The sequence below is a fragment of the Scomber scombrus genome, chromosome 17 (genome assembly GCF_963691925.1).
Source record: "Scomber scombrus chromosome 17, fScoSco1.1, whole genome shotgun sequence".
NCBI lineage: Eukaryota > Metazoa > Chordata > Actinopteri > Scombriformes > Scombridae > Scomber > Scomber scombrus.
In genome coordinates, this window is record NC_084986.1 from 18020800 (window position 1) to 18042866 (window position 22067).

The following is a 22067-nucleotide window of genomic DNA, read 5'->3' on the forward strand; positions in this document are numbered from 1 at the left end:
ATCCAGGATGTTGGAGTCCGTATTGATCGCTGGCTCCTTCCTACACACACACACACACGCACGCTCACAGTCTCACACACACATGCCCAGCCATACGAAGATATTTATTACATATAAGAAGCTCATATGCATTATAGCCATTTTAAAGTGCGTCGGTATCCATTTTGTTGGATCCATTTCTTTAAATTTTTTAGGATGACATTAGCTGCTGGTGGCTCTCTGTTAAAGCGTAGAGTGCTGGTGTGGTCCTCCAGTCAGGCAGGGGGTGGTGCTGCGATGGTTATACCGCTGACCCCCGGATTTCTGCTGCTGACCTGTGGGGCTCCTGATCAAATGGGGGTTTTGTTCCTGGGCTCCCCCCAAGTCCAGCCACTGATCAGGAGTTGCTCCTCCATTGGAGCTGAACAGAATGCGCTGGAGGCATTTCCACGAAACCTCCCCCCTCCTCCAAACTCCCTCCCTCCTCCACCACCTCATACCCCCACCACCCCCACCCTACCCTCCCCTCCCTCCCCGGCTCCAGGCCACTCCTCCATTTTGTGCTCTCCCTCTCTCTCTCTTTCTCTCTGACGTTCTCTCGTTCCCCTCTCCCCCTGTCCGTGCCCTTTCCTGACCTCTGTGCGTAAACTGAAACGGGTCAGGACACCCGCCAGGTCACTCGAGAGGAGGGGACTCAGGTTACAGGTTCTGATTTGTGAAGTCTTGTTTTTTTTTCTCACACACACACACACACACACACACACACACACACACACACACACACACACACACACACACACACACACACACACACACACACACACACACACACACACACACACACATGCATACACCAGCACAGAGGCACACACACATACACACACACGTAAATCCACATGTTGGGTTTTATTACGTAATTGTGGAGAGACTGAGCTGTTGCTTCAGAAACACAAATTACACTCATCTGAGACAGGAGGGCATGAGTGTGTGATAGCAAAAAATTACGTACCACATCCTATATGGAGGACGACTGTGTGTGTGTGTGTGTGTGAATGCGTATGTGTGTGTTTTCCTGCATTTCTGCAGAACAAAAGGGGTTGTGTGGTTTCCTCACTGGTGCATTGTGGGCATTGAGGGGGTTGGAGAGGGGGTAGGGTGCTGAGACAAACCACTCAACTTTGACCTGGAGAGACGAGCCGCCTGTAGACTAAAGACAGGAGAGGAACAGGAAGGGCTCATGTGCCACACGGTCTCCAGACCAGTCGATGACTATTCATCATTATTCAGAATACTCTGTTTTGTGGGGGATTGGCTATTATTTATTTTCTGTCTACTGATTTCTGCTGCAGGAATGCCTTTCAGTCATGTGGATGATGATAATCGTAAAACCATTTGGTATTTAATTAGAATGTGCAGAGTTTAGGTTGCCTCAGGCTCCTTGATTGGTTATTTTAAAGAAACAGAAAACCAGGTTTGGCGTATTCATGTCGCGGCACTTGTGGTTGATGCATTAAAAAACACTAGAGTGTTGAATCTGGTAATCTGTCATTATTGGAGGACAGCCGCAGGAGATTGATCCTAATCAGTTACATAAAGTCCCACGCTCCGTATATGACTCACCTCATCGTCCCCCTCCTTTACATCTGTGCAGAATCTTTGCTTTCACTCATTTACATTCCCTGATCTGTGTCCTTCCCTTAAAGCCAAATTCAATACTTGAATGCATATAATGCACAACTCTCCGACAGAGACCGACAAGCAGCAAGTCGGCCTTGGCTGTAGCTCTCACCAGCACATTTGAGATAGAAAAGAATGAATTCATGTATGGAAAATTGCTTTTGTTAAATATCTCAATAGGTGTGATTTTACTTTACTCATAAAATATGTAGTGTGTATAAAATAGAAGGAAGAATAGTTTCAGAGAAGGTCTGATATTCAAGCATGAGGAAAAGTTGTTGTATGTTAGGGTTTTTTGGTGAATAAAAAATGTATTTCATTTTTAAAATGAAGCCTGTTTTCAGCTAAATTAGCTCATTATTTGATCCTGTGATATCTCTAGAAAAACTATTCTGTTCTATTATTGCAGGAAATAAATGTATTCTAATTATACACATTACTTTAAAATTAATTAAAATAAGTCTATTAATGAACACTTTATATTTCATTCTTTGTTGCAAAATCCAAAATAACATGTAAGCAATGAGAATATATTGTATTAAGATCTTTTAAATATGGAGAGTTTTTATGTCTTTAGTTTGTCTTTCATATAAAACCCTTTTAGGTATAAAGTTTAAGTATAAAATCCAACTAGAAACACAGTTTAAAATGTTTAAATTGTCAAAAAGAATGTGTCTGAAATTGTATTAAAACAAAAAGCAAACTGGTTTAATTAACACAAACTTTAATTCACAAAAGGTTTTTTGTGTCAGAAAAGTCTCGGCCTATTCTACATTTTGATGTTTTAAATATGAATAAAATAGATCTGTATATAAATACAAGAACTTGATAACCTAGTGCGTGTTAAAGCGGCTAGATCAGCATTGTGAAATCCTTGATTGAATTTTAAAAGTAGCAGTAATGGAGGAAAGATACTTCTTTAATTTACACTTTCAATTTTTGTATCGGTTTTCGTTTTAAATTACGCTTTAAAAACAGCAAAGTTTAAAACCTCAAACATAATCTGAGACGGCTTAATATATTTTTACTGAACCATAAAACGAATCATAAACTGCTTTCAATGCATTCAAATGTGTTCAGACTCTGTTATTAGTTTGTAATTAATTAACATGTCCGTTTCTTTCTTCTCAAAAAGTTTGACATATTCCCTCTTTTCTTCTGTTGTTTTGCGTTCTCCTACATATTAATTGACATCTATAAATAGAGCATGTATAGAGCACCTCTTGCTTCCTGTAACTGCAGCAGTCGTTGACACGGGGCATTATAGAAAGAGGCTTTAAAGCACATTCTCTCTCCTGCCTTTATAGTTTCACATTTGAATCCCTCTGATCATTTGTTCCTTTCTCCTCCTCTGTCTCCTACACATCTGTCTTTACAGCAGGCACTGCATTTACAGAATGGCTGTATTTTATTTATAGGCCTCGATGTATAGTAGGTAGTAGGTTCGCTCTGCACATTGCACGCTCATGTAGGTGTGTGTTTACCTATGCAGAGATCTGCAGGGCTTGCTGCGATTCATGAAGGTCACAGAAAGAGCCTATCAGCCGTCCGCTCTGCGTCATCAACAAGACATAAATCATTGTCCAGTGGTTATGTAGTAACTACATCAATAATTCTGATCATGTAGATAAGATGGATGGTGGATGTGCTGAGAGACAATGATTGCAAGGGTGTGACATGCTCGTCCCCCCCCCCCCCCCCCCTCACACACACACACACACACACACACACACACACACACACACACACACACACACACACACACACACACACACACACACACACACACACACACAGAGAAGGAATAGGAAGTGGTGCCTCTGCAAAAAGTAGATAAAAGGGAGTACAGCAAGGACGCTCTGTGTGAGATAAGTCTCTCTGTGTACAGACTGTCATGGCAGTTCACATATAGTCAATTCACCATGTTTAAAATTATGTCTCTATGTGCTACTGGATGTTGTGTTTGCCGCATGCAGCCGTGTGTGCAGACCCCCATGGTAAACTTCCCACTGATAATAAGGGTTGATTTATTGGAGACGAAAAAGTGTTGATTGGAGGGCTGTTTGGTCACTCACAGACACTCTTGGACAACTGTTCAATATTTTAAGTGTTAAATCTTCTCCGATAGATGTGGACTTACATGACATCAATGCTAAGCTTTCCTGCTGTGCAGACAGAAAATAGAAATAAGGTTTAAATGGAGACTTTCTTGGAAAGATAACCTTCATTGCTCAAGATAGACAGTCTCTTACCTTTCACTTGTCTGTTGAAGCCTGTCATTTATGCATAAGACACACAGTCGTTATCTATTTACTGTGCTGTGGAACAAGTAAGGTAAAGCACAGCTCGATAGCTGTGTTTTTATAGGGTTAAAAATGTATTGGAGATATTTGAATTGATTTCAGTTGGATCCCAAATGATTCATCATAATTCAAGGTCATTTGGAGGCTTAAAATAATTTAAATGTCTCAGATATGAATTGTTTTACTGCTGTGTTACATTGAATTGTGCTCTTACAAAAGTCAGACATACGAATAATAGAAATATTATTGTATAGAATATGATTGTATGTTCTTTTCAATCAAATGAAATTCATCATAAATGAAAGAAAATTCAAGTAATGCTGGTGCCTACTTAAATCTTTCTTTTCACCTGATGTGCACACAGATCCATGTGTGTTGCAGGCATTATGCTTCTTCCATTGTTTAATGGATTATTGCTTTTTTTTTTCTTTCTCCCAACAGAGCAAACTGGTGATGGAGGGCTTCCGCAGCTTAAAGGAGGGTGAGCAGGTGGAGTTCACCTATAAGAAGTCCTCTAAGGGCCTAGAGTCCCTGCGGGTGACTGGACCTGGTGGGGGACCCTGTGCAGGCAGCGAGAGGAGACCAAAAGGGAAGGTCCCACTCCAGAAACGCAAACCAAAGGGAGACCGGTAAATATACAGAAATTGAGAAAGATGAGAATTTTAAAAGGAATTATTCGATACGTTCTGTGTTTGCAGAAATGTAATAATTCATGCATTTCTCATCAGTCCAGGTTTCATTTAACATTCAGAAAGCAGGGCTGTTCTGCACTATAGTAAAGGCAGACATATGTTATGTGGTCATCTCGCCGCAGTGGTGGGCTGAAATTATAGATTAAATCTATTCAATCTGCCGTACTACATGCCTGTTGCTATGGTTATTGTGAACCATACTAAGGAATTGAATAGGGCACTTTGCCTGCCATTGTCGCTATTTTAAATCAATTTGCCAGCTTTTACATTAGAGACGGCATTAGCACAGGGATGTATTGGGCTTTTGCATTTCAATGCGGCAGTAGCTCGATCAATTGTTTTGTCCTCAGTAAAATCCTGAAGGGTGCTTTGCTAAAATCTGTCAGAGGGAGCCATATGGAGCTGAAAACACTTGATGGTTAAAGCAGAGGAGGTTGTGCACCCTGTTCTCCTGCCGAGCCGAGTGTATATTCTGTATCTGTTGTAGGAAGGCGTCACGTCAGAATAAGAATATCACCAAGTAGGTTTGCACATACAAGGAATTTGCCTTGACGTTGTGGTGCATAACAGCCAACAAATATAAACACTATACACATGACTACAAGGCTGCATTTGCATTAGAGTCCGGTTCCACCACTCTTTATGTTGCCTCCTCCTTTATGAACAAGCTGCACCACAGCTGCCTCAGTAGAACAACCCTGCGCCATCCCGATTTTTTTACTGTGTGGAAAGAAAAGCTTTTCTTAGAAAGGAGGAAACTGTATCTGTGTGAGGAGGCTCCCTGATAGTTTTACACAGCTGAATTATTCAGTTTATTTGGGATAATTGATCCAGTTTTAGGTCAAGTGTCTCTACCTTCTACTAAGGAGGTAGTATTGGATTCAGAGATGGCAGGTAGATGTCTGTGATGTCACCTGTTTCATTGTGAGGGTGCTCAGTGTGTGCGGCTACTGTGGCCGTTACGCTGCTCTGACCCCTGTTGGTCACTCTGCGATGCAACCAACTACTGTTCTCTGATCTCATTACTCTGAACTGCAAGAAGATCATTTGGCTGTTGAGGGAATTATAGCTGAAGACACTAATTATGAAAGCACTGCACTTTGGCAAACACTAACAAACAGATGAGCCAGGGCTCCATCACTGGCTGTTGAGGACTTTTTGAAGAAATGTTATGTATCGGTTCTTTAATTAATTGTTCTGATGAACTGTTATGTCCACTGACATTACTCACCCTAACCCTTTACTGCATTACTCACCTGTCACTATTTTGTCGCTAAAAAACACTACTGTCTAAAAGAGAATGCAAATTATTCTAAAACGAGGCTAAGTGTGATTAACATGACAACTGTTGGCACTGCTGAAGAGCACAAGTGCCAAGAGAAGAGTCGTATGATGATTCTTGATCACACATAAAACTGTTGTCGCTAAGAAGAATTTAATTGCGTTAATGACTCCAAATAGTTAAGGTTGACATGTCCATATTTTAAAACCTTTGAATCAGTTTAGCTGAGATTGAACTGTGTTTAAATCCATACAAAGAAGTTAGAATTTGTTTGTATAGAATTTGTGAATGAATTTCTAATATAATAAACATGTCAAATATACCTGTAAGTTTATGGCAGATTTATAGTTTTGACAGATATTGTTTTATGGTTACTGCTCATTTGAAAAGCAGCATCAATTTATTCCAGTACATTTTGCAGCTTTTATCAACTAGCTTTTATTAACTTAACTGCAGTTATAGAAAAACATACAAAAGGTTTTTTGATTGATTAGAAACATGAACCATCCATGGACTTTAATTCAAGCTCCAAGAATGTCTTTTTGATTGTATGAGAATGTGAATGTTAAATGTTCCCTAGAGATAATTCAGCTCATGTTCAGAGGTGTTTAAGACTGAAACAGACTTCACCTTTTCCTCAGAAAAACGTATAATTTGTCGTCTTAGTAACAGCATTGACACTTTACAGATTAGGAGTTCATTCTTTGTTGTTGCTTGTCTGTCAGATCTGTCTCGTTTTAAAATAACCTCAGTGGTGAACCGTTGCTTCATGGTTATTTAATACTGCTGCTGTCAGACCACATCTTGTCAGAAAAAGTTGTTAAGCCGTGTCCTTCAGTTACCTGCAGCCTGTGACACCGTGGATGTGTCACCTGCTCTAAACTGAGTTGTGTTAATCATTACACAGCAGACCAACAATGAAATTAGACACTGAACCTTCAACAGTGATTCATTTGCATGAATCACTGTTGATGCATCAAATAAAACAGAAGAAAATGTCCACATGATAATGCCAGAATAGTTGGTAGCATCCTGGCGGGCAGACATTTTGGGTTCCTTTGCTTTCACTTTTTTCATTATGACTCTTTCAGCACCCTTATTGATTCATCTCAAATTGAATCACATGGTTGAGTTTGGCATGCCACAGATTAACACTGTGCCAGTCAGAGCAATGTCATGTGTCATACCCCCATCTAGTGGTGAATCCTAGTTAGAGCAACTCTGCAGTGGTTGGAATACACAATGTGGTGTTTCTTTCTTAATAGAGTCATGTCTTGTATTTAATGAATATAACAGGTAAATTGTAAAGTTACAAACGGTCTTTAAACTTTAAAAGTATGTCCTTTGGTACATGAAGAAAAGGAGTAATGTGAAAAGAGTCAATTTGATTTTTGATATTTTTCTCATCATCCTATCTATTCTCTGTTTTCTCAATGTCTCCTCTATCTAATGCAGCTGTTATAACTGTGGAGGTCTGGATCACCATGCCAAGGAGTGTGGCCTGCCCCCCCAGCCAAAGAAATGCCACTACTGCCAGAGCATCACGCACATGGTGGCTCAGTGTCCCCACAAGGCGCTGGCGCCTGCCACAGGCTCTCAGGACCAACATGCGTCTACCTCGGCCTCCAGCCCAGGGACCGGGCCCTACCTCTGTCCCCCAGAGGAGGAGGAGCGCTCCAGCTCGTCTCCTCTGGAGGGTTCCTCCTCCTCCCCCGAGGAGCCCCACACACACCGCGGCCCCCGGACCCAGAGGTGGAGGAAATCCTGAAACAGTCCGAAGAGGTGAACCTTTCACCGCTAAACCCCCTGACCCTCACGTCTCCCCTCAATCAAGGATACCTGAAACCCCCACCCTCATCTACCTCACACCTGTGAAAAAATATGGGAGGTCTTAATTTCTTTACTTTTATTTTATTTGTTTGATTTTCTTTTTGTCTAACCAGCGCAGCTATGGCAACGATCAATGGGGTACGGACGTGCGTGAATGTGTGTGACTGACTTGCAGTCCTCTGATGCAGCTATGGCAGCCACCGCAGGAATGGTGACTGCAGGGAATGACTGTTTTTGTTCTTGTTTCAAATCAGTGCAGCTCAAGAGTGAAACAACATGGTATGAATCTTGGCTTTTTTTCCTTCTTCCTTCTGTTTTTTTCCCCCTCTGGACCTAAGTGTTGGCCATTTTGAATGCTTTTTAATTTTTCCTTACAGATGTTTCTCCTGTAGGCCTAATCATTCCAAAAATCATGATGCATCCTTTTAGCACACACGGTAGCTCGTTTTAAGAAGGATTAGACAAAGACTTTTAAAAGCTCAACACCCTCTAAGCGATTATCCAGACCCGTAGGATTGTCAGCTTGGAATCTAAAGATCTTTAGGGAAACTTTATGGATTCCAGAGGGAATCTGCAAAGCCAGACTGCAGGCTGCTAAATACATTCTCTATTATCTTTAAACACTCAAATCCACTACATACCTCTCTCACACATGAAATAGACCGGACCAATTGATTGTCATTTCAGAGAGTGAGCATGTGTGTTTGTGCATGCACGTGCAAGACTGAAAGAGAGAGAGAAAGTGTGTGTTTGTGTGTGTTGCGCATGCTCGGAAAGAAACTGTAAGACAGGAGCGCCTCTCCTTTGGGGTGCGAGTCAACACTATTACCCTCTCAGTTTCCTATTATCATAGATAGACATGCCTTAGTTAACACATTGTATTATCCAGCTAGCTCATAGTTTAGATTGAAGGTAATGAGTCGTTACTTCTGTGGACTATTAGTGTTAGAGACTTCCACTTTTGGTTGTTGCATAATTAGCTGAAAATAACATTACATTTTATAAAATCATAGTATAAGTCATTAATATATATGTAAAGTCACAAGATATAATTGAAATTCTATTAACTTTAAGTAATGCATATATAAGGAATTAGCTCTGACATAGGTGAATAGCCCTGTATATAGCATGGGATACTTGTGTGAAAAAATGTATAGCTCTCTCTCTATTTAACTGTTCATCCATGACAAATCAAACTGATTTTTTTTTTTGCTTTGTCATTTCACTCCACGCCTTCTTATTCACTCATTCAAAAAGTCAGCCGTCATCTCTGACACAGCACAAAGAGTCACCTTTTTTTGTTTTTTTATTATAATAGGTGTAGTATCAGACCATTACAGTGTCATCACAGCTGCTCTACTTAATACCTCACCAATTCTTCCTCTTGGAAATGAATGTCGCAGAACATCCAGCTGTCTGCTCTCCCAGCTGTGTTACAGTAAGATCGGACCACCTGTTCCTCCTCCATCTGTGCCTACCATTTGTTAGTCAGCACCAGCCAGGTAATGCTCGTTCCTCTTCAAGATGAGACGCTGTCACTGCTGCTGCTTCAGACTCACTGAAGAAAGAGAGAGAGAGAGAGTTAAAGAGAGAGAGAAAGAGAGGGAGAGAGATAGAGAGAAAGAGTGCTGCTTTTGGTATAACTTGAATCCCAAGCATGGCTTTAGTGGCACTTATTTGTGACCTAACAACTCTTCTCTGACCATATTGAATGTGAAAAGAGCTTATCTGAAGTCGACACCTCACAAAGTTCATGTTGGGTCGCTTTGGAGTTGTATCTTAATGTTCTGACAAATCAAATAACTTTGTATGTTATATCAAACTAGCTCGTGTGTTTTTAAAAGCTCTACGTAGACAACCAACTTTTTTTGGGTATGTTTCTATACCGAAGAGTTCGGCTTTATTTTTTTTGAAGGCATTTAAAGGTTTGCTGAAGTGCTTTGCTTTCGTAGTAAGAGGGACTTATTGCTGAAAGCGCAACACTGCGGTTGTTTTTTTTTTTTAATGTACAGCTTTTTGAATGTGTGCGTGCGTTAAAAATCAAATCTCAACAATGCAGCATGACAGTACAAAAAAAAAAGAAAAAAGAAAAAAAGTGAATGACCAAACCACACAAGGAGCACAGCCCATGCTCAAATCTCTATGGAAACAACATCTTTTTGTATGATGTATTTTTACATTTTTACACACAATTCCTCTCAGGATGATGAACTGTTCTCAGGGAATTAACCAAAAAAAAAGTGTATTTTATTCTTTTGGGAATCATCCACTGACTGACTGAACAAACTCTGTTAAGCAATGGTGAAGAAACATACAGTATGTAACCGATTCATGTACTGATATTAGCAACTACCTCTTGAGTTATACATAGTTGTGCATTTCTTTTTTTTTTTGTTTTGTATATTTTTTTTTGATGAGCTTGTATGATTAACTGTAGGTCTCTGTTGTACTGAGGTGTTGTGTGAGAAGTTCCCTAATGTTGCCACAGACTTCCTGGTCTTCCTTCCCAGATTTGATGAGTTACTTTTTTTTTCTTTTACTGCAAAATTCTCTTTTTTTGTTTACAGCAAAAGCCTACCTCATATGCGCTGTTCCTCCACAAACTCCTTACCTCCTCCCAGCCCCCTCTACCTCCTCCATGCAGTTGTTTGTTGATGAAATTGCCACTCGTCATCACACTAGAGTCAGGTGGCATTTTTCAACAAATCAGCCCTGAAACGGCTCGTCACTTGTGACTCCAAATATATCTTACAATCAAACCCCCTTTTGAAGGTTTTACGTAGGTTTTCAGAAGGAACGTATTTGTCTCACACATCCAGGGTGACATTTTTTGTTTTGCCAGCTCTGTGTTTGTCATTATACACTCACCATGTAGCTGCACACAGCCAGTGAGTTTACCTCAGTTTCTTGGGCAAGCTAATATAAACATGTTAAATATGAAATATTTTACATTTCCGTGTGAACACATTTTGAAAAGTCATGGAATGTTGTTTTTAGTTTGTAAGTATTTTATCATAACCATTTTTGTAACCACTTGATATAATGGGCTCATGGCGGAAAAAAAATAGGATTGTACTTCGCACAAGGAGTGCCTATCTCTATGTTTTGTTTGTCTGACCCTATTACCAAATAGATATTTTCCTCTTTTTGGCCTCCATAGTAAATGGCCTTTGTCAGCCATTTTTACAGCCTCAGATAATCAAAAGTGGTGTGCTTTGGAGATGATGCCCCTTTTGTTGCAGACTACATTTGCAGTTTAGAGTGGCATTGTGATCAGTTAACATGAAATCAGTAGATTTTGTACTAATGGTGACATTGAATAGACGTCATTTAAATTTTTTTTTATGAAGATGAATATTGTTATCAGTACCTTTTTGAAAAAAACAAACAAAAAAAAACTAACTCATGAGATTAAAGATTGATTTTGCATATGATCACAGTATTGCAGTTCACACTCAGCTGAGAGAATTACTATGTTGCAGTGGGCCTACATGTGGAACTGAATGCTTGTCTATGCCAGTTACGAACAAAATACACAATCACAGTAAAATATAGTGATATTATTGTTTATTAGTAGCTTTATATTTTCTTCCAATCAATGTAACTACTGATTGATCTCTTGTTTATTGTCCTGTTCAGTATTCGACAGAGCCAAGAAATCCCTCTAGTACAGCACAAGTGACTGTAAAAAAGAGGGAGTAATAATCCAATGGTTATTGTAGTATTTACACATTGGTAGGATGGTGTAGTTAAATTAGTTTCTCACTTGTCATGAGTTTTGAATCATGCAAACATGAGACAGCAGAAGCAAAGAGTCTTATCCATGCAATCATGAAAAAAATTCAAAATAAGGTTTTAAGATCAAGACCTGAACATTTATGATCCTGAATGTAGGCTCAGGCCAAGAAAAGGGAACATGATATTCTCAGATGTGACAAGCTGCCACAGAATACACCAAGAAATGAAGAAAGATCTGGTTAGAAATCCATTACGACCAAAATGCAGCTGCACTGTGGCTTCTTCACTAGAAACCAATCTGATAACTGGCACTGGTGAATTTCTGCCCCACAGTGGCGGTAACGGAGAAGTGACATGTCTGACAAAGAGGGATTTACCTGCTGCTGTATGTGGCATTATGCATTGTTCAAAGGCATTGTAGAGAAGATTGTATCGCGTCACATGACCTCATGATTGTGATATTTATGGAGAAACCAGTAAAAAATCTGAATAACTTGTTTTAATCTTTTTATTTCATAAAGTAAGAACTGTGTTGAAAGGATAATTCATGCTTTTACCTCACATTAAACTGCAGTTGCATGATTTATCTCTGTAGAGACTTTTATACAACTATACTTAAAATTGGGCTAATTTTGTCACTATCCGTTGAAAACAATGAATCACCTTCGGTTAAGAAAAACAGCCTTGTTTTAAAGGAATAGTCAGACAATTCTGGGAAATAGCTTATTCATTTCTGGCAGCGAATTAGATGAGGATTGATTCTAGTCCCAACTGTAATAGAAGCATTAATCATTCAGTTTATCTGAAAGATTCAAAATCACTACATTTGGATTTCATCAAGTGTGTTAGCAGTGTCTAAATTTTCAGAAGCTTACGAGGCGATAACTGCTAAAACACCTGGCTCGAAGACAAAAAAACCAAGAGTCACGTGAATATTACATTCATGCAATGAAGACAAAAAACCCTGAATTAACCTTAATAAGAAAGGAGACAGACAGGATGTACTATGCCATGATCCCAGACTGGGAAACCTCAGCAGTCAGTCTCACTGCTCCCTCATGTGGTCATTGAGGAGATGACTGCAGAAGGACTGAAGTTCACATACCTCAACTGCTGCCTTCGTTGGCTGCTCTGTGCTTTGCCTTGACTGGATAAAACAATGTATTCATTTATGATGTTTTTTTTTTAAACTGAACTGTAACATGCTGGATTCATATTGTGTGATGTACATGAAATCATTCTGGAAATTGGACCTTTGAGGACCTAGAAATCCAACCAAGGCAGTAAAGTGCAGATACCTCCTTGTATTGACTAATAAACCTCACATTTCTCATGTTTATGTTTTTACTCTCTACATTGTGGCCAGAGGGAGTCTTCTGAGCTCTCTTTCTCTGGAGTCAAGAGCCAAGCACTGATTGCTTTTGAATGTGGGAAAAGAAATGTTCTTCTATGTGCATATCACTCGTTATTTTAGCCCCAGTATAAGTGTACTGCCTTTTTTTATTTCTGTGAATCTTGGATTGGATTTTTAAATATGTCTTAAATGTTTTACTTGATTGGAAAATAAACATATTATATGGGCATTAAAGTATGTATAATTTCCTACTAGACATTGAGGTTGTTTAATGCTTGCTTGGATCTTCACTTCTGTGTCCTTCAGATGGTAAATCACCCTCTCACAGACATTTGCACACACACTTGCTTTACTATTTTAAAGTGGCAAATCAGTGATTTTACACATCAAGATCAGTTTACTAATCGTGGTAAGTGAAAATAGTTGTTAATGTCTTCTGTCATGGGCTTAAAGACTACACATTTATGTGGAAGACGCTGCGTTACAAACTGGGGGTTGTTGAGTATAACAGACATGAGCATTCAACAGGAAGGGAGGGTTTCATGAAAGATGCTGTCTTGTTGCATTATAGGAAGTGTCCAGAATTTTTTGAAGCAAATTAGGCACAATTAAGCTCAGAGTTCAGGCTCAGATTTACACCTAAATCTAACCATCTATGGCATGAGTTTTTATTTTCTGACAGAAATAATATTTCACTTCCAATGGTTTGATCCCTGACTCTTCCTGTCTGCATGTAGAAATGTGTTCTGTATTTTGGGCCAGATACTGAACACTAAATTGCTCCCAATGGTTGCACCAGCACCAGCATGGTAGCTTGTTGCCATATATGTGTGTGTGAGTGGGTGAATGAGCGGCAAAAAACATTTTAAAGCACTTTGGATGAATGCACTATATAAGCAGCCACTACCATTACTCTACTGACTAACCTCTAACCTTGTAACCGTTTCAAAGCTGACTCTGGGATCCACTCAGTAGATTAAAAAGTAATTGAATATGGTGTTAAATATGCACCACAGCACATCTTCATGCAGGGTATTGCCCTAACAAGAGTGGTCTGACTGCACAATGTTGTCCAGAAGCAACAAGTGAAATAACACTTTTTTACATACTGGTGCACAGGCATATTTTTTATTAGAATTTAAACATTTTAAAAAGTGATATTTATCTTATCCATTGCAGGCACTATGTCATGTGTGACATTTCTTCTTGAAAGGACAGTTTGACCCCCACACAAAAGGTCAAAACACTTTAGTCCCTCATTTTGAATGGACACAGACATTGCTTGCATATCTTTTTCTTTTGTTTAAATTTTTAAAAAAAAGAAAAAAGGGGTGGTGTGAGGACAAAAATATGGTTTGTTGCCTAAGGGTCATACCATGCCATAGAGAGTTAAGGACCCCTTCCACACATTTTACTTTACTACTTTAAAACAAATAATTTGTTATTTGTATTTATATTGTTTTTCCCTCTCTCTCCATTAAAAATTCCAGGAACTATGCAAAATATTGTTCAAAACTGTCGAATATAAGGTGTCACCTACCTCTCTAGAAGTCTGTTCTCAGTTCAGGTTTCCGCATCACACAAATCGTGGTCCAGATTTGCTCAGAACTGGTTGTGATGTCACAATCATGCCCACAACTTAAAGGTGCAGTGTGTAGAATTTAGTGGCAATCTAGTGAAATAGACTTGGCAGAAATGGAATATAATATTCATAAGTATAGTTTAATTAGTGTGAAAATAAAAATAATGTTTTCATTACCTATAGGAAGTATGTCCTCTTCAGTGGAGCTCGCCATGTTCCAAAGTAGGCCAGCCCTAAACAGACAAACCAAACACTGGTTCTAGAAAAGGCCTTTTGTGGGTTTTTGTGGCCAATGTTGGTTCTCATACATGCTTGGAAGGGCAGGAGGTGGGGGTGTATTCTATTGGTTTTAATCTGTAACCTCACCGCTAGGCGCCACTAAATCCTACACACTGGTTCTTTAACTCTCATGTTGTGTTCATTTCATGTTAAACAATTTTGTGTCCCCGGTCAAAAATGACCGTTCCATTAAGACTCATCATAAAAACTGTAATAATACTTATATTATCACTATTTGTTGTGTTAAATCTTTTTTATCAAGTTCAGTTCTTGTGAACATTACAAGTTACTGAACTTCTATATGTTATTTATGGCCTGTATGCCTCACTGATATGAGCGTATACATCTTGAATTTGAGTGCTTCTTCCGACCAGACTCTGCATCCCATAAATTGCTGGTAGATTTGTTTCTGGATCTGTACACACCAGCCAAAATTAAAACACCCATGTATGCTTTCATGTCTGTCTGGGTTACCTCCTTCCAATTGTCTTTTTAAATCTGTTTCCCCTCCAAGAACATCACCGAACAGATAAAATTTTAGCTGAAAGCCTACCTTGAAAAAAATACATTTTTGAGTGGAGGGGGACTTTAACTACACCTATACTTCCTCTAACCCACAACCTCAAAAAAACAAGTTACACAATCTTCAAGGTGACTTACAAAGAATGCATTTGAATTGTTTTCCGCTCTTTCTTGTCTGTGAGGATTCCCATTAGCTACTCCCCCTATGGTTACTAATCCTTAAGTCTATACTTGGGGATTATGATATTACATGAAAGTCAAAGGCAAATTGGGGCCAATTAGAAAGAAGAATTACAGACATATTAAAGATAAATATCAAGATAAATATCAATGTATATCTTTATTTGTTCTCTAAAATAAGTTTAATAAGTTTGGATTAAATCCAAATACGCCTACCTCATGATTACAAAATCATCTAACTATCAACTAACTAACTAACTAACTAACTAACTAACTAACTAACTAACTAACTAACAATGATTAGTCAATTAATTGACTGGTTGACTGACATACAATTAATCACCATCATTTTTTATATAATTGAATAATTGTTTATGCCATTTATCAAGCAAAAATGCCGAACATTGTTTGTTTCTTGTTGCTTTTCTCTATTTCATATTATTATCAATTAATATCTCACAAGATAATAGAGTTTGTCACTGTGTACTCTGAGATATTACATTGAGGGTTTTTCATCATTATTTGACATCTTATAAATAAAACAATCAGTGAATATACAAAATAATTAATGAATAAACTGGTGATGAAAAATGTGTTAAATGCAACCCAACAAAAAACCCATCAAAATGCAATTTCTCACATCAACCTGCTGTGTTTTTCCCCTCTAAGAGCTGTTTGACTTCAACACTTCAACTCATTAAATTCCTTCCACATTGTATTTTTTGACCTTGAGGAACATCCTTTCTTTATGGTCCTCCAGTTACTGATAATAGAAACAGCAAGACACATCACTCACAGCTCCTACATGTCAACAAAACTCAAAATAAGTGAGGACAGACTGAGTGTGAAGGTGTTATTTGAATCCAGGGTCTGAGGAGAGAGGATGTTGTTTTGCTGTACAGACTGTAAAGCCCCCCCTGAGGCAAATTTGTGATATTGGGCTATACGGATAAAAAATGGACTTGACTGAAGTGATGGAAAATGAGTGTTGTTGGGGTCTCCTTTCTGTCCACTAGGGGGGAACCTGACACCACTGTATCATCGTTCCCCCTCAGGCCTGTGAAGGACACAGCCAAAGCAGATTAATCACCTCAACACATCTGACTCACCAAAGACGCTGGTGTTTCTTTACAGCCCTCTCTCTATTCTCCTGCTCCTCTTTAATGGCCCAGCGACTTGCTTTTTATAACCAGCTGTCTCTCTCCTAAGCACATGAAGGCTTGAGGGGGTCCATTAAATGAACGCTCTTTTTTTTACACTTTCCCTTTGTTACCCGCCATGATTTTCATACAGCTTGCCTTTTTTTCATATACCATCTCTGGAGATGGCTTCTTCAAGGTCAGTTATTTTTAAGGCATGAGATATTGGAGGCATCGCAGGGATAGATAAGGATAGAGAGAACTAGAGGATAATACAGGCGGGCCTTTGCTGCAAACAGTACAGTGTGTGATTTCAGGATGTCAGAAGCAGTATGGAGGCCAGAGAGAGTGCATTTCTTTCTTGTCTTTCTCTTTGTCGTCCTATTCCTCATTCCTAAACTGCACGTTGACCTTTGTTGTACCGCCTCCAGGCTGTATGCTTTAACCTTTCCATTGAGATAGAAGGGGCCCCTGTGCTGGGAATACAAGATAAATCACAACTGTTGTCTGTTAATGTGACAGATAACAACACACACTGGCACGCGAGCACTGTTGCAACCTTCGTCCTTTCTTGCAAAAATCACCTTGTCCCCAAAAACACACGTGCTAACACGTAGATGCCCATGCCTCTATACAGGACACATCATGTTCACAACATCAGCGCACTGGGCTATTATATCTACAAGTGCACCCCTGAATTATTCATCCTTCATTAAAATGCAGTAGGCTATGAGTAATGATAGCCAGGAGTGTGTTTTTGGGTGTTCTTTTTTAGAGTAAAACACAGGGGTCATTAGGAGTCATTTCTGGTCAATTTTGTATGATCAACCATGCTCCAGAGAAAGACAAAAAAAGCAAAGGGAAAAAAACCCATTTACTTTCTGTGCATTGGGAATTCATGTAAAAAGAGATCAAAGGGGACAGACAAAGAGATGAGAGAATCGACATCTTCTCGTCTCCATTTGGCTCCCTGCGAGAGGAGGAAAATGACTTTAAAGCTGCTGATTGATGAAAGAAAAGGCGTTATGCCTGATGTATTCCTCCAGAGGCGGCATCAACAGTATGAGTGACTCAAAGGAAGAAGGAGGGAGTGGGAGGATGGGGGGGGGGGGGGCATTTGTTTGATTGAACCTAATGGGGGATTTTGGTGAGAGTGCTATTTGACAGCAGCGAACAAAACAGTGATTCCCCCATCAGGAGATGTGACTGGTTTGACACTCTACACTTTTATTTCCTGTGTGTGAATACAGAAATGCTGCTGATGTAGTAATCAGAAATTGACCTCATTTGCAGTATCACCCTGGGGATTTAATCTGACTGAGCACTAAGATCGTAAAATGTGCTTTTGTGTCATTTTAGGGCACTATTGTATTTTTCTCAGGAACAGAAGTCATGGAAATTAAATAGCCTCCAAACTTCCCAGTTTTTCATACCCCTGAACAGATAAACAGCGCTTTCATTTTTTTTTTCTGACAGAGCTGTCAAAGAATCCAGCCCACCATCCTAGTTACACATGAAGCAAACAGAAATGAAAACATTGTCAGCAAAAGACTCATGGGGTAACGGAGACGCCAGGAGCACGGTGAATCACTTAAGCAAGCTGTGCTCTTCCATTCTGCAGCTGCCACCCACCACAACACATCTGCCACTGGGAAAAAAACACTCCGATAGAAAACCACATCCAAACGAATTGCCGCATGACACAAAAGATCACTTCTTCAAATTGAAATTAATTTGCAGTCGAAACAGGGCTCGTACCCCTGGGCGCACTGTGGAAACCCGTCGTACAGGAGGCTGCACATGCAAACACACACTCACCTGTACAAGACACACTTAGTTCCAGTGCGTCCATTAGATTTGTTTGTATGGGGACCAGTGGATCCTTCAATAACCCCCCCCCTCCACACACACACACACACACACACACACACACACACACACACACACACACACACACACACACACACACACACACACACACACACACACACACACACACACACACACACACACACACACACACATCCTAATTCATAACAAATCATCACTTTTCAAGCAACAACGCTACTGTAATTCCTCTTTTATTGCATTTCCCCAGGATTTAATATTATACATGCTAAACTCCATAAAAAGGAGTCAAAGCTCATTTCTAGATCTGAAATGTCACCAGAGGGGGAATCATCCACCACAGGATGAATATTGCACCAAAAATTGCCACTAGCTTTGTTGATATGAGCCACATGGTAACACATTGTTAAATTATTCACACAGACAATGTCAGGAATCTCTGACTAGAGGGAGTGGAAATAAAATGTTAAAATGCCCCCGCCCCCACATTTTGTTTTAGAGCAACAAGTACTCTCTCTAATAACCAAAAATAATCTTACATGTAGGTAAATGTGCAGAAAATGATTATTTATGGCGGCCAATGACACACTCTTAATTAATTTGTATTATTAGTTATAATTTCATATTTTTGTCACAATTGATTAAAATTGTGCTGTTAAATTTGAATCAGTTTTCACATTATTTGCTCAAATATCTGAAAATGTAATTAACTGTAAGCTTATGTTTGCAAATCTTCATTAACTAGTTAAAACCACTTATTTAAAAAAAATGGTAGTCTTGTATTTTTCAGATAAACTGAAGGAATAAAGGGTAGGTTCACATTTTTTCAAGTCACCTCCAAATGCACTTCCAATTTAAGTAATGAGGGACAAACTCCACAGTCCTTGTTTTGAAGAAAACATTATTTATAAGTTTATCTTAAAATGATATGAAGGTTCAGTTGTCTGAGTCACTAAAGTGGATATCTTCTACAGCCTTTTTCATTTTTAACTTTAAATACATATTTGCACAGGAAGAGGACTGTGGATTTTGTCCCCCATTACTTATACTGTTAGTGCATTATGAAGTGATCTCTTAATGGTCAGTATGAATAGGAGGAATGATTACTGCAAGAAAAGCATGCGTCAGTGTTCATTTGAGCACCTGACTGATGTTTTAGGACATACTTGAAAGTTGTAAACCCATTCTTTAAGTGTTCCTTTAGGGGTTGTGAAAATTATCCTATTGTTGAATGAACCACTTAAAAAGCTATTACCTGAAAAATGCATTGTTACAATATTGAAAATAGGACTGTTTTTCTCTTTAAAAACATGTTGGCGAAATATTGTTTTCACAGGACAAAATATCTTCTTCAGTTGCAGTAATTTGGGTGTTTATACTGAACCCCATGTTGCACTTGTGTGATGTGTGAAATTCTATCATACTGTATGAAATGACTATTTCACAGTGGACTTACATGGTTCTTAATATGGGATCGTGAATTATTAAAGTGTAGGGAAATGAGCAGTGAAATACATTTCCTCCTTTCACAAAACCTTCCCTGGCAGGTGCTATTAGCCTATAATATCTGTATGACAAACCAAAGTCACATTCAGAAAGCAATTTTATGTCCACAATGCAATCTCAGCCATTAATTGCCAAATGAACAAGATGTTATCCAAGGATACCTTTCCGATGACCACTTAGGAAAAGGAGGAAGAGGACTTAATATGATGGAAATAAGTGTGACAGACTAAACGGTCCCTGTTGAACGCACTGACGCATGTTCTGACCTTCCCTGTCAATCTGGAGGGCAGACAGGGTGGCCATTTATGTTGTGGCGGCAGAGCTTGGGCTGCAGAAACAGTTTTCATCATTACTCCCACAAAACCTTGTCAGAGACCCAGAGCTGTCTGACGGCCCGCCGCCTGTGGGAGGGAAATAACAATAAACAATGAAAAATCAGAGAGTCAGGAGGCGTGGGACATTTCTTGGGCCTTTTTTTGTGAGACTCTGCAGTCTCCTGTGTATCATTATGAATTCTACATACTTACGGTCATCTGGTTTTCTGTAATCTCAGAGGGGATATTTCAGGAAGTCTGTGGCACGAAGCTACGGCAGGTGCACAGATGCACCAGTCAGAAAAATAGCTGCCCGAACATGCTTAAAAAACCTGATTTGATTAACTATTTATCTAATGTATTCATTTAGATGATACTAATCAAATCTTTTGGGCATTTAATCAATTAAAAGAGCCTGACATTTCTGAATAATACAAGACATCAGTATGCATGATGGCATCAGTTGATGCACTCCAAAATGAGTTCCCAGCACACATCCACCTGTGTCCTCTGTTCTTTTGATACCAGGAGAGTAAAAAAAAAGATGTACAGAAGATACAATTATGACATTTTTTAATGGCATTATTTGTAAAACCTTGCATCAATGTCAAATTCCATGAGCTCGTATTTGTTTTCAACAGGACAGCTAAGCCTTTGGAGTCGTTTCTAATGAATGTGTCCAGGTATTCAATCACTTCAGCTTGCACCACTAGATCTAGCTGCGTGGAAAATGACAAGCAACACTGGTAGAACGCCAACGAGTTTCAGGATTATGCCTTCCTCCATCAATTTTCATAATGTCTGCATGTGATCATTTCAGTGTATCCTTTCATGTACAACAGAGGTGTCATCACGAGCGTTGGCCCTTGGGTGTGGGTGTTTGTTTGTCTCAGACTAAACTGGGTAGAGTGGGAGGTCAGGGGGTCAGTAATGAAGCAACCTACCAAAGATGCTTGTCATTTCACAACATGAAACAGAGTTAACAGACGAGTGGTGTCGCGGGGCCTGATGTGATCGTGTCACTTTGTGAAGAGAATACACGTCTGGAGACAATTAGTTGAAAAATCAGCTGCTCTGACTACAGGCTTTCATCGACAACATGCTCCTGAGCTGCACACGTGAGGCAACTAGGTAGAGGCAACACTTTGGCAGGAGAGACATTTTGCGATAGTAACATACAGTAAGCTCCTTAAAGTGGTTGATTATTACCATGTCACATTTACTTTACACATTTACATTCACAAGTGGCCCATAATTGAGGTCAACAGTAAAAATGCGGTTAAGGAAACAATCTCACCAAAATGCCCATTTAGTAGCTATTCTGAAGCTTTTTTGAAAAATCATATCACATGATGTTCATCAGCAGGTGGAGTTGTCCAGTTGGAAATGGAGATGTGGTCCATTTTTAGTTGGACCACAACAATGGGGCCAGCCTTACACATGTGAGTGACTGAGTGATCTGGCCAAGTGTTGGAGTTTTCCCACTGGCTGTTGCTCTTTCAAAATGAATCTATTTATGTCAACAGGTGTTGTCACACAGCACTTCCAATATTCACATTGGATGCTAAATTTGTTTTTCCTAGGATGGCTAAGTCACGCGCCCTACTTTGCCTCTGATTGGCTAGTACTCATTGCCTTTGATAGTTGTGTTGGTTAGGTTTAGGCATGAGGAGTGAGATTAGTTAAGTTTCAGGATAAGCGAATCTGAGGTGGAGTAGGGTGGGTCATGACTTTGCCATCTATGGGGAAAAAAAGCACAAAGGACTAGTATTACCTGGGGACCTCATATGATTTAGACATTATTCCCCCTCCCCTCCAGATGGATGTTTAATATCCTGAAAT

General features: G+C 39.4%; 1 protein-coding gene across 1 annotated transcript in view; it reads left to right on the forward strand.

The window, feature by feature from the left end:
* lin28b (lin-28 homolog B (C. elegans)) overlaps positions 1-7701 on the forward strand; it is a 15251-nt gene extending 7550 nt beyond the window's left edge. Inside the window, exons 3-4 of the mRNA XM_062437511.1 lie at positions 4401-4588; positions 7389-7701. Coding sequence (XP_062293495.1) covers positions 4401-4588; positions 7389-7701 — 501 coding nt within the window. The remainder of the gene's footprint in view (positions 1-4400; positions 4589-7388) is intronic.
* The last annotated feature ends 14366 nt before the right edge of the window (positions 7702-22067 follow it).